This window comes from Equus caballus, chromosome 19, assembly GCF_041296265.1.
Source record: "Equus caballus isolate H_3958 breed thoroughbred chromosome 19, TB-T2T, whole genome shotgun sequence".
Classification (NCBI taxonomy): domain Eukaryota; kingdom Metazoa; phylum Chordata; class Mammalia; order Perissodactyla; family Equidae; genus Equus; species Equus caballus.
The window spans coordinates 46,519,151-46,532,992 of NC_091702.1; the positions used below are offsets into that span (position 1 = coordinate 46,519,151).

General features: G+C 39.7%; 1 protein-coding gene across 2 annotated transcripts in view; it reads right to left on the reverse strand.

The window, feature by feature from the left end:
* SEC22A (SEC22 homolog A, vesicle trafficking protein) overlaps nucleotides 1–11,153 on the reverse strand; it is a 61,238-nt gene extending 50,085 nt beyond the window's left edge. Inside the window, exons 1-2 of one of the 2 annotated variants that reach the window (XM_023623146.2) lie at nucleotides 10,850–11,115; nucleotides 2,760–2,960 (exon numbers count right to left, since the gene is read on the reverse strand). In XM_023623146.2, coding sequence (XP_023478914.1) covers nucleotides 2,760–2,941 — 182 coding nt within the window. In that variant the 5' untranslated portion in view covers nucleotides 2,942–2,960; nucleotides 10,850–11,115. 2 annotated transcript variants of the gene reach the window in all.
* Nucleotides 11,154–13,842: the final 2,689 nt, after the last annotated feature.

Consider the following 13,842-nt stretch of genomic DNA (forward strand, 5'->3'; position numbering starts at 1 on the left):
CTGTCAAAAGGCCTGGCCAACTAAGAGTACCCTAGCCCTCTGACCACAACGTTAGTCCAGAAATGGGCCAACACACAGCAAGGCCAATTAAAGTCCTTTTCTTGAAACATGAAGGGAGAGGGGTTGCTCAGCTGGAATGAAGTAAGCTGAGAGCTGCCTGAACAGTGTTTTCCATTAAGTGAAGAATGCCTATCTGCAAAAGGAGAGAGACTAGAGAAATGAGAGGAAGACTCCTGCTAACAACATCTGAGTCCCTGGGTTCAGCCAACTCGGAAGCAGGCCTATCCCTCACAATACCATTTTTTTTGTTGCTTAAGCTAGTGTGAGTTGTGTTTCTGCCTTCGGCAATGGGAAAGAGCTCTATTTATTAGCCATTTACAGGGCTGTTGCAAAATTTAATGAAGTGTAAGTAAAGTGCCTGGGAATTGCAGGTACTTAATAACTGGGTCATTGTTGAAGCTGTTACTCCTACAATCAGAAAACATCACCAAAGGGTGAAAGGAAAGCACTGCCAGAAACTAAACCAAAAGGTAGCTAAGCCTAAAATAGCATTCCTGGCTAGAGGTAGCAGTTTGGGGACAAATATGGAGAAAGTGAATCCTTAGGTAAGGAGAGAAACTATGAGGCTCACAGCAATTATCTGACTTCAAATAAATTTACAGTGAAAGAACTAAGAATTTTACTTCTTGCACTAAAATTCACAATAGAGTATGAGTGACCTCCCACAGGGGTTTGTCTTTTCATAAGATCAGTGTCTCAATGTTTAGACATCTCAAAATATACAACTATGATTTTTAAATCCCAGAAACCAACCTCAAAGTTTTAAGATCTCATAGGACACAACTTAATTTTCATATGGTTCATAATTATTGCTTTAATCCTTGTTGTTTCCTAATTAGTGACATAAGTTTATATATTAAACATTTACGACAATTTAAGGAAAGTATCCGTCAACCTACAAAACAGACGAATTCCTTAAAATTTTATACATTTTCTTTTTCATTTGCACTTGTATTTTACTAGTTCAGGCTCTAATTATAAGTTGACCTCTCTCCTCTCAGACTTTCCATTTCACCCTATATTCTACTGTCTCAGCAGTGTTTTTTTATCAAGTCACTTCCCTCAAACCTGCATTAACAGCCTATAACCTATTATATCAAAGTGACATCCCTCAATCTGAATTTTCAGGAAAATCCAGGATCTGGTCCCACACTAATTATCCCACATTTTGCATAATTATCCCTAAACCACCATTTACTACACCAGGCTAAGCAGATTAATGCACCTACCATGCTAAGACACATTCTTTATTATTCTGCCTCTCCTCCCTACACCTGGAATGCCCTCCTCTCTGCCTTAGACTGCCTCTCTTACTAATTCTTCAGGATACGGCTCATGTCTCAATAAGGAAGCCCTCTCCTTATTATATCCCATATGGACTTTGTCCTTATTTGATTTCCTACTGTATGCACAGTCAGTATCAAACTGCTCTGGAGTTAACTGTTCTCTAATTGTTTCCCACGCATGCTCTCCAAGGTGGTCTTACCTATTCCCCATGGTTTTAATTACAAACTGTAAGCAGATCCCCAAATCTAAATCTCTATACTTGTCCTTCTTCACTAAACTTCAGACTTATACACCCAGCTACCTACCTGACAGTGCCTCTTGGATATCTAATGGGCATCTCAGACTTAACATATCCAAACAGAACACCTAATTTTTAGCAGTGAAATACTACATCCTCTAGTCTTGCTCACTTCGGCCCCATTATCATCCAGTTCCTCAGGCCAAAAATCTAGAGGTGACTCTTGACTCTTCTCTTTCCCTCACATCCCACTTCAATCCATTAGGAAGATTTGTTGGTGTAATTCCTAAATACAACCACTTTTCACACTATCATCCTTGTTCAAGTTATAAGCATCACCTCTACCTGAACTTCTCTAAGAGTCTCCTCAATGATCTCTTCCACTCTTCCTCCCTTAGAGAGCTTCTTCATAGAGCAGCCAGGATGATTTACTCAAAGCCAAAACTCTCCAATGGCTTCCTATTGCATTAGATTCAATCCAAACTCCTTATCACAGCCTAGAAGGCCTACATAACCTGTCCCATTCCTACCTTTCCAACCTCACTTTTTGCCACTTTATTATTTGTCCACATTGCTTCAGCATCTCTGGCTTTCTTTCCATCCTTGATCTGTATCGAAGGCCTTCTGCACTGGTTGTTACCTCTGCCTTGCTCTTTATCCATAGCATCCTTCATATGACTGTCTTTTTTCTTATCTTTTAGGTCTCTGCTTAAATGTCACTCTCTCAAAGGGCCCTTGACCATCATAAAGTCACTCTCTATCCCATCACCTCGTTCCACTTTCTTTATACACAATAAATAGTGATGAATGCTATCCCCTCTCACCAGAATGTAAACCTAAGTTCTCTGAGGGCAGGTATCATGTAAGATTTTTTATATTTCCCCTCACAGCTTTCCTGGCCATATAAGAACACCAATAAACACCTAGTGATGGAATATCTGTGATCCGCAAAACTATAAAATTTTTTAAAGCCAGGTATAAACACAGAGAAACTGCAAAAAAGGTGATGACATGATGACTATTATTTCAGTATAAGTTCAGAACCACATGATTCTTGACTTAAACAAGTTTTCCTAAACTAATCAAACACTAATTTCTATTGAAACCACTTAAATTTCATTAAAATGACAACCCACTAAGCAAGTGCTTCTAATGGAGCAAACTAAAGTCTTACTTAATATTATAATGTCCAGTTTTCAGTGTACATCTATCAGGAAGCTGAGCAAGTTTCTTCGAGAGCATTTTAAAATACTTTCTGCACTCCTGCATGCCTGTGCCTTGTTCATAGTCAGTAGAAGCAGAAAGTGGCAATCCATCTCTGACACGAATGACTGAGGCAGATAAAATCATAGACATTTCAATCAACAGAGGAGACCTAAAATAAAATGAACAATTTGGGTTAGACAAAAAAATTAAAGCCAAAGCTGATAAACATAGGCAAAAATGTTCAACTCATTAATAATCAAAGACATACTAACTAAAACAGTGAAATACTATGCATTCCTTAACAAATTAGTTTTTAAAAAAATAATACTTGTTTCTTTCTGGCATTCTCATAAATATACATGGAAGCAAATATTGGAATAAACACCATTCTCGAAAAAATTTGGAAATATTCAACAAGAGTTTAAAAATATTTATGCCCTTTGACAAGAATAAATTTAAATATATAATCCTATCCTAAGGAAAGTAATCAGATTTACACAAAATTTTAAACAGAAAGACATTCTTTCACAGAAATAACTGAGAACAACCTAAATGTCCAACAATAGGGGGATTGTTAAGTAAATTATACAACACCCATATGACAGAATATAATGCAGAAACTAAAAGTTATGTTTGTGAAAAACAGTTTAATGAGGTGGTAAAATACTTATATATTAGGTAGAAAAAAAGCAGGATAAAAACTGCAAATGTTGTTTTCCATAAAGACAAAAAGAAGAAAGAAGGGAGGGATAAATGGAGAAACAGATACTGGAAGGAAGCATGCCAGAATAAGAATAATGCCAATCTCCAGGAAATAGTATGATGGATGACCATTATCTAATTTCCTAAACGTTTATAATATTCCACAAAGGGCATACATTACTTTTATAATCAGAAAAAATATTTCTATTTAAAATAAATCTTAAAGTAAAGGAACATTTGTTTTAAAAGTGTTCTCAATCTTTTTACCAGAAAGTAAATCATAATGGCCTTTTTTATTATATTCTGATCGTACTTTATAAAAAGATAAAAGGACTACAGTGCCCTGGGTCTAAAAAAAATCAGGTAAACAGTCAAACTTTGATTTTGAAAAAAAAATGCAGTTCTCAGAGTTTAGCTTGTATAAAAACCTCTGGAAGTTTGGTTAAGAAATGCAGATTTCCAGGCCCACCACCAAAAAATTCTGATCCACTAACTGTCGGATGAGGCTTGAGAATCTCCCATGTTAATAAATTCCCCAGGTAATTACTATGCTTATTGCCTAAGTACCATTCTTTGAAAAAACACTGAATTAAAACAAGTTCACAGTCTGAAATTAAGTGGTAAGTCTTTTGTGCCAGGCCATCAGAGCACAACGTCACTAAATGCTTCTCCTTCACTAGCAGTAGAGGCAACTGGTGAAAAATGAAAATTTCATAGGCTTTTTTTTCAAGATATTGTATTTTACAGGCTAAATTAATCCTTACCTGCCCAATTTGACCAGGTCAATATTACCTCATTCCAAAAATGAAAAACTGAATTAGTAATATTTCAAAAAATGCCACAGAAAACTAGTTGGTACCAAATTTGGAAATCAGCAGTCCCTAGTTTTCATTGCTGTGTGAAGTCAAAATCTGACTGCCCATTCATGACAGAAACTGATTGCCAATAAAAATTAACCCAAATAATAAGGCTAATACATTAAAATCACTCCCCCCTTTTCCTCTTTTCATGAGAAAATGAGAGGAATAGCTAGTATTAATATGTCATTACCCTTTAATACTTTTCTCCTCCATTTTTTAAAAGGAAAAAACCCAGCAGGAATTAAATTAGCCTTCACCATAATAGAATCTTCGAACGAAAGTTCCAGGATGACATATCCACATCATCTTCCTTTCTATTCAACCAGTTTCTTTTCTCTTCTAAAAGCAGTAGCCAGAGAAAGCTAGGATCCCTCAAAGTATAATATCCATACTATAAACCCTTGTAAAAATCGTTGCCATGTTGTATTTATTAAACCACAATTGTAACATTTAGTCTAACTGTAAGAAAGAAAATGTCTTACTTCATACCCTTAAGCACTTATTATTTACATATAAGATTTTTGCCTTTCCAGAAGTATACTGCAACACAGTGACCACTCTGGGAATTAATATGAGGGCAGGGTTGTGACTTATAGTTTCCAAAATCCATATTCCTAGTATTTAAAAGTAGATTGCATTCTTTTATGCCTGATATTCTTAGGATTCCACCAGAAATATTAAGAATCATCTTACTTAGAGAGTGCCAACTTTCATGTAATCTTTGAAGTTGCTCTTTTTTATGACTTGAAAGAAAGAAGGATATGATTCACACTTCCTAAAACATATACTAGAAAAGAATACCAACTTGTAAGTTCCATTTGTTTACCGAACATTTAACATACTGTATGCCAGTGACTATGCCAGACATTAGGAATACACAGTTCCTACCATCAAAAAGCATCAGATCAGAATTCAAGACATTCAAATGAAAAGAGCAAATAATGCAAGCTGTGTAGCCCACCACTTTACTAATTGGAAAACTACAGTTAGACAAACTTGCATTTCAGATATGTCTAATACACACTGTTAGGCTTGTAACCAAAAGCACAACACAGCAGTGATGATCCCTGTCAAAATTCTTAAAAGGCTGTCAGAGAACTGTTTCTATTTATCAGTAGATAAGATTTTTCTGAGGAGAAAGAGTTAAATGTCTTCCTCACAGAGTCATTTAACCTAGCATCCAACAGTAAATTAGCAAAAGAAACTGGGAAGACCTTTGTCCAATGAACAATACCAGGCCTAACTAATTTGCAGACAGACTTCAGTCACCTCAGAATAAGCAACCTCTCCTCTATCAACTCAATAAACATGCCCCTCCTTTTTTTTCTTTTTACCTTGGATTCTTAATGTCCATTCCTTAAAAAAACACATTCTGATCTTATCGGGACTGTGCTAGTAGAAAAAGGAATCTACATCAAGGCCAAGCTAGGGTTAGAGCACTCCTAGAATGTAGGCAAGGGTGGTAGTTGTGAAAAAAAAGGAAAAGTCAGTGGGAAACAAGGGGTTAAAACACTTGCATGGGAAGATTTAGGAGAAGTAGTAGTTTTATCAGGGCTAGAGATACATTTTTAGGCCACTGGTCCATTTTTTCTCACCTTTAACACTGAAAAAATATTACATACACCTTTAGACAGCAGCAGCAAACTCATAGGGAATCTTAACAGGCCTGATATCCTTTCCCCAATAGCAACTGATAAAGGAAAAGGCCCAAATTAGAATCTAGGTAGGTCTGGGAAAACAATTATACAAAGGCTGAGGAAAATAAACTTCCACAATGCCAAACTACCATAGCAGCACTTAGAAATCTTTTAGACCCAAGATAACTACATACTGACCTCTCTTCTTCAGAACCTTGTGGGGTAATGCTCGTTAGCCCAAGGTACCAGGAAGGCACTCTCTCAAAAATAAACAAAATCCAACATACAAGTACATTTTATATCTACTTTCCAGCAAGATGGTTTCATAAATGTCTCTTTTAAGATAAAAACACTTTATATTGAAATGGGTATAGGAGGAAAGTACCTCAACATAATAAAGGCCACATATGACAAACCCACAGCCAACATCATACTCAATGGGCAAAAACTGAAAGCCATCCCTCTGAGAACAGGAACAAGACAAGGGTGTCCACTCTCACCACTCTTATTCAACATAGTACTGGAGGTTTTGGCCAGAGCAATTAAGCAGGAAAAAGAAATAAAAGGAATCCAAACAGGCAATGAAGAAGTGAAACTCTCACTGTTTGCAGACAACATGATCTTACATATAGAAAACCCCAAAGAATCCATTGGAAAACTATTAGAAATAATCAACAACTACAGCAAAGTTGTAGGGTATAAAATTAACTTACATAAATCAGTAGCATTTCTATACTCTAATAATGAACTAACAGAAAAAGAACTCAAGAACACAATCCCATTCACAATCGCAACAAAAAGAATAAAATACCTTGGGGTAAATTTAACCAAGGAAGTGAAAGACCTATACAACGAAAACTACAAGACTTTCGTGAAAGAAACTGATGACGACATAAAGACATGGAAAGACATTCCATGCACACGGGTTGGAAGAATAAACATCGCTAAAATGTCCATTCTACCTAAAGCAATCTATAGATTCAACGCAATCCCAATCAGAATCCCAATGACATTCTTTACAGAAACAGAACAAAGAATCCTAAAATTCATATGGGGCAACAAAAGACCCCAAATTGCTAAAGCAATCCTGAGAAAAAAGAACAAAGCTGGAGGCATCACAATCCCTCATTTCAAAGCATACTACAAAGCTACAGTAATCAAAACAGCATGGTACTGGTACAAAAACAGGCACACAGATTAATAGAACAGAATTGAAAGCCCAGAAATAAAACCACACATCTATGGACAGCCAATATTCGACAAAGGAGCTGAGGGCATACAATGGAGAAAAGAAAGTCTCTTCAACAAATGGTGCTGGGAAAACTGGACAGCCACATGTAAAAGAATGAAAATTGACCATTCTTTTTCACCATTCACAAAAATAAACTCAAAATAGATCAAAGACCTAAAGGTAAGACCTGAAACCATAAGGCTTCTGGAAGAAAACATATGCAGTACACTCTTTGACATCAGTATTAAAAGGATCTTTTCCGACAACATGTCTTCTCAGACAAGGGAAACAATAGAAAGAATAAACAACTGGAACTTCATAGACTAAAGAGCTTCTTCAAGGCAAAGGAAAACAAGATTGAAACAAAAATACAACCCACCAAGTGGGAAAAAATATTTGCAAATCATATATCTGACAAACGGTTAATCTCCATACTATACAAAGAACTTACACAACTCAACAACAAAAAATCAAACAACCTGATCAAAAAATGGGCAGGAGATATGAACAGACCTTTCTCCAAAGAAGATATATGGATGGCCAATAGGCACATGAAAAGATGCTCATCATCACTGATCATCAGGGAAATGCAAATCAAAACTACACTAAGATATTACTTCACACCCGTTAGAACGGCAAAAATAACCAAAACAAAAAGTGACGAATGTTGGAGAGGTTGTGGAGAAAAAGGAACCCTCATACACTGCTGGTGGGAATGCAAACTCGTGCAGCCACTATGGAAAACAATATGGAGATTCCTCAAAAAATTAAAAATAGAAATACCATATGACCCAGCCATCCCACTACTGGGTATCTATCCAGAGAGCTTGAAGCCAGCAACTGCAAAAGTCCCATGCACCCCTATGTTCACTGCAGCATTATTTACAATAGCCAAGAGTGGAAGCAACCTAAGTGCCCATCAACTGATGATTGGATAAAGAAGATATAGTATATATATACAATGGAATACTACTCAGCCTTAGAAAAGGATAAAATCATCCCATTCACAACAACATGGATGGATCTTGAGGGTGTTATGTTAAGTGAAATAAGCCAGATAGAGAAAGACAATCTCTGTATGACTCCACTCACATGTGGAAGTTAAACATGTAGACAAAGAGAACAAATTAGTGGTTACCAGAGGAAAGGGGGAGTGGAGGGTGGGCACAAAGGGTGTGAAGTGGTACACCTACAACACGACTGACAAACAATAATGTACATCTGAAATTTCACAAGGTTGTAAACTATCATAATCTCAACAAAAAGTTAAAAAAGAAAAACTTCATATTGGGTTAATCACCGATATTTTATTTCAGTTCATTATTTCCCAAACTTTAGTCATCCAAGCAACATGTTCAGAAGTCTTAGCAGAACTGCATCCCACCTGTACTATTATTTACCTAATTTAGGTCTTTCAATTGACTTATTTTTTGCCCTATCCTTAGCAATAGTATCTGTGAAATCAGTTTTGAGATGTTAAGTTGTTCTCATAATTTAAATTAAAATAAATAGAAGACTTTTTTTGTTTCATTCAAATGCATATTTGTGAAAAATTTTGGAGAAGTATTTTTTTAAAGGTTCATCTGCTTATCACTCAAACTGTCTCACATATCTGATGGTACTGAAGTTTGGGAAACACTAGCTTGGTACATATGACTTTATTTAAATTGCCAGCTGAGATCTGTGGGAATGGGGGCGAGTATTTGGGGAGAAAGCTACACTAACTGTGATGCAAGAGTGAACGAAAGGGAAGGACTTTACACAGCACAGGTTAGCAAGAAGGCACTTGGGAGACAGAGCTTGAAGAGGAGAAGGGGAAAGGGCACCAAGGGCAACCAGAGTTTATTCTGTAGCTTTGCCTGTGCCCCCACCTCACCAGCAGCCTTTGGTACTCCCATTATAGGTGCTTGTACCACACGGTATGTGTAAGACCCCTGGCTCCAGAGTAGATTATACCCACGTCTAGGAACAGGGCCCCCAACACATGCACAAATGCGTGCAGCACCTCATAGTTTACAAACAGTGAGGTAGCCATAACCTCCATTTTACAGATGAGGAGACTGAGGCTCCCTTTCTCAAAGTCACCCTGCTAATATAAAGCAGAACTGGTGCTTAAACCTAACTCTCTTGTCTCTCTACATCACTGTGCTACATCAGTCTCCTAAAAGCAACAAGGGGCAAGAACCCAGTGATACAGAAACTATCTAGCTCCTCATTCTGAAATAATGATAAAAGACCAGCTTACATTTTTTTTTAAAGACAGTACAGTGTAGTAGTTAATGGGATGGACTCTGGAGCCAGAGTTCAAAAACTGGCTCCATGAGGCACTAATTTTGTCAGTTGGGCAAGCTTTGCCTTTCTGTACTCAATTTCCTCACATGTAAAGTGTGGCTACCAACAGTATCTATCTCACAGGGTTAGAAAGACACTAATAGTATCTTTCTCACAGGGACGTGGAAAGAACCTGAAACACTGCCTTGCAGGTTAAAAGTGCAATATTAAGTGTTTGCTATTATTTATTGATCGCCCTCTATTTGCCAGGCACTTTCTACACATTATCCCATTTAAACCTTCCAATAACCTGTGAGGTGGGTATTATCAGTTCCACTTTACCCTTGAAGAAATTCAAGCTGAGAAAGTTTAAGCAATTGATTCAATCCCTAAGCTAGCAAGTGACAGATTTAAACTCAGGCCTAATTTACCCTATGAGCACACTGCCTCTCGACACATCCAAGCTTCTTATTCACTACATGGAGAAGGTCACACGCACCCCTTTCATAACACCTGGGCTACTTTCACACCCCAATATAAAATATACTTAGATTTCTAAAAGTCCTACACCAAAAAAAAAGCACTAAACTGATATCATGGTTCTCAACACAGTAAATGCCCAGATGTCCCATCAACGTAGGGCATGGTCACAGATGTTAGATTCAAGTACTGAACTAAAAGCTTTCATATGCCAGAAGTTGTAGGTACTGTTTAAGGTACTGCCTGATTCCTTACAATCTCAGCACTAATCAAATGCCAGTACCGGGGAATGGGATTCAGAGTTTTTACAAGTGGCTGTTCCACCTGCTAGATCGGATTCCAACACCTCCCTCAAGTGGCTGACACTATAGCGCCGGGCACTGCCTCAGCTGAAAAGGCATAAGAGGGGCTAGTTCTGAAGCTTCCCAACTGCCCTAGGTCAGGATCCAGGAAACTAAGGAGCAGGAGAAAAGTCCAAAGCTGTTCCCACTGGCAGAGAGATTCAAGCTGGCTGGGGGTGGGCCTCCTATTTCGGAGCCTTCTTCCACCTTCCACGCCAGGTGCTCAAGTCTCCTTTATGCCACATCGTTCCCAAAGCGCCATTAACAGGGCCTCAAGAGGTTCGGTGAGCCAACGCGGGCAAATCTCGGCTCTGTGCTCATTCCATCCCCAAAAAACGCAAACTAAGCCACTGGTTCAAATCCCACCCTGCCTAAAAGAAACAGGAAACGCCACTCTCTGGGCCGCCTAAGTGGCCTCGGTGGTCGCCGCGTTCCTGACACCTAGGGGCCAGGGAATTCCCGCCCCCACCCCCCCAGCTGGCAGCCTAGAGCGACTGTCCCTCCCCCTCAGGCCCCCTGCCCGGGCTGCCCCATACCCAGGGCAGGTCAGCCGAGGGGCAACGGCCGCCCGCGCGGCCCCACAGCCCCTCAGGTCGGGGGAGACGAGGTCCCCGCAACCCTGCCCTCCAGGGCTCCGCGGCTCCAACGACACCCTGCTCCCGCCCCCACGGCACGGGCTTGGCTCCTGCTCGGGGTGGGTCTGTAGTCCCTAGGGCGAGGGCCGAGCGTGGCAGGAGGCGAGGAGAGCGAGCAGAGCAGCCGGCCAGGGTTCGAGCGACCCCGAGAGGGAGCAGCTAGGACTGGGAGGAGCCGGACCGTACCTGCCGAGCCGGGACCCGCCGCTCCGAGTGACGCGGCCCGCGGTGCATTGTGGGCGGGGGGAGTGGCCTTTCCGCGGGGCAGCTCGCGTCCAACGTGGCTGGCGCCCGGCGGAATCAGGCCCCGCCCCCGTCTCTCGGCTGGCCCAGGCCAATTAGGTTCCGTGGGAAGGACACACTGACCCGCCCCCTCCAGGAGACATGGGCCCTGTCAATAACACCTGCGCCAAGAGATTGCAAAATACCCTGGCGACAGACTCTATGCTGTCCCTCAGAAAGAAAGCTAAACTCTGCTGCCTGTCACCTGTGTCTGAAGGCAGTTTGTCTCTCACATGCAGCCCTACAGCACCCGCTTATCCAAGGAGCAGGAGGCAAAAGCCCCCTCTGAGTAGAGCAAGAAAAGGACCTGCCCCATCTACCACCACACACCGGGAGGCGCCTAACCTTGGCAGAGAAGTGCCAGAGGCTGGCCCTGCAGCCCTTACCAGCCTTTGCATTAGTCATGCATTAGAGTCATGCATTATTAAACGAGCACTTACTGACTGTCTACCATGTGCCAAGCACCGGGTTTAGGCATTGGGTTACAGGGGTGAACATAACACTGGATGCAATTCTAAGGTGTAAGAGTAGCAAGAGACATTAAAGCATAAATCATTACATAATTATAAATTGTGATCAGTACTATGAAGGAAAATTAGTGGGTGTGATGATGGATTAATTTTGGACTATCAAGGAAGAACTCTTTGAAGAAGTGCCTTTTAAGCTCCAGGCATATGAAAGAGTCTTAAAGAATGTTCCAGGCCAAGGGAACATTATGTGTGAGGTTGTTGGGTCATGAAAAAATTTGGTGTGTTCTAGGAATTGAAAGAAAGTCAGCGTGGTTGGAGTTCAGACAGCAAGCTTGCGCTGTGCTGAGGCAGAGGCCAGACCATGCAGACTATTATTGGCCACACTGTAGATTTTAGACTATATTTCAGAATGTATCCTAAGGTCAATGGGAAGCTAATAGAGTGTTAAGTAGGATCTGATTTACATATTTAAAAGCTCACTCAGGCTGTTTGTGGGGAGTAGTTTGGAAGAGGGCAGGAGGGGTTGCCAGAAGGCCAGTTTGGAGGCAGTTGCATTAGTCAAGGCCAGAGATGATGGTGGCTTGAACTTGGATAATGGCACTAGAGACAGAAAAATTTGGATAATTTTGAGACATATAAATTGGAGGTGGAATTCAAGGGACTGAATAATAGCTTGATTTTCCAGGAAGGGTAAAGAAAAGAGGAGCATTAAGAATGACTCCTTAAGTGATTAGATGGACTAAGAAGCCATTTACTGATTCAGGGAACATAGAAGGAGGAGCACAGGGTTTTGGATATGTTAAATTTGAGATACTTATAAATGGAGATGTCAAACAGATTTGGATATGTAAGTCTGGAGTTCAAAAGAAAGGTCAGGACTAACTATGTAAGTCTGACGGTTGTTGGAGTGGGTGAACCCAGTGATTCCATTCCTAGGTATTTACACAACAGAAATGTATTCATATGTTCACCAAAAAACATATACAAGAATGTTCATAGGATGAATAAATTTTAGAATATTAATATAGTGGAATAATATAGAGGAAACAGAATGAACAATCTACAACTACACACAAAACATGGATGAATCTCACAATCATAAAATTGAGTAAAAGAAGCCAGACACAACAATTGTATACTACATGATTCCATTTATATAATGTTCAAAAACAGACAAAAATAATTACAGTAGAAGACACAAGGATATTGGTTCCCCTTAGGTACTAATGTTTGGAAAAGGGCTGTAGGGGGCTTCTGGAGTTCTAAGAAAGTTCTTCTTCTTGATGTGAATGTTGGTTACACCAATGTGTTAAATTAATAAAAATTCATCAAGCTGTACATTTAAGGTTTATGCAATTTTTCAGTATGTATTTTATTAAACAATAGAAAGGTTACATTTTACAAATGTTAAAGGTGATCCAGCCATGAATAAGTAACTGGTACCAGACTAACCCTCCCACCACAAACAGTAGAAAACTGGACCAAATCTATGAAACAAGTATTTTCAGACATTGGACAATAGGCACAATAGTAAAACTATGATCCTGGAAAGAAGGATAATACACAAGACTAGCCCAAAGAGTTCCCCAGATTTCTTTCTGGAGGTACTTACCTAACCACAGGATGGAAGAAAGCCAAGGAGAATATAGTACTCTTGCTAACTGAGGACAGAGAAATTGGAATTAGGAGAGATTGGGCAACTAAAATTTGCAAGGCAGAGTACCAGGGAAAGAGTTCTCCAAATATGCATAAGAGTCTCCTTGAATCTTTGGTATAGGTTTAAGGACAGACTCTATGAGGCTGACTAAAGAACAACTACTGGGGAAAGAAAATTACTGGGCACCTGTAAGCTGAACAACTACTAGAGCTTGAATAGAATTTGGAAACATCCAAGTTCTGACCACTTGGAATAAATAAACTTTGTTCAACACCTAGGATACTTGTTAGACAGACCTCAGAAAGGCCACAGTTTAGAAATAAAGCCAAACTAGCCAAGAGGGAAGGCTATTCTAGACCCAACCAACCAAAGCTGAAAAAGCTTATCTGCAAGCAAATTAACTGCCTGCTTGAGTGAAACTTAACAGTTTTTAAAGAAAGACAATAAAATCTGGGCACTAAAACATCTAGCACCCACAATGTCCA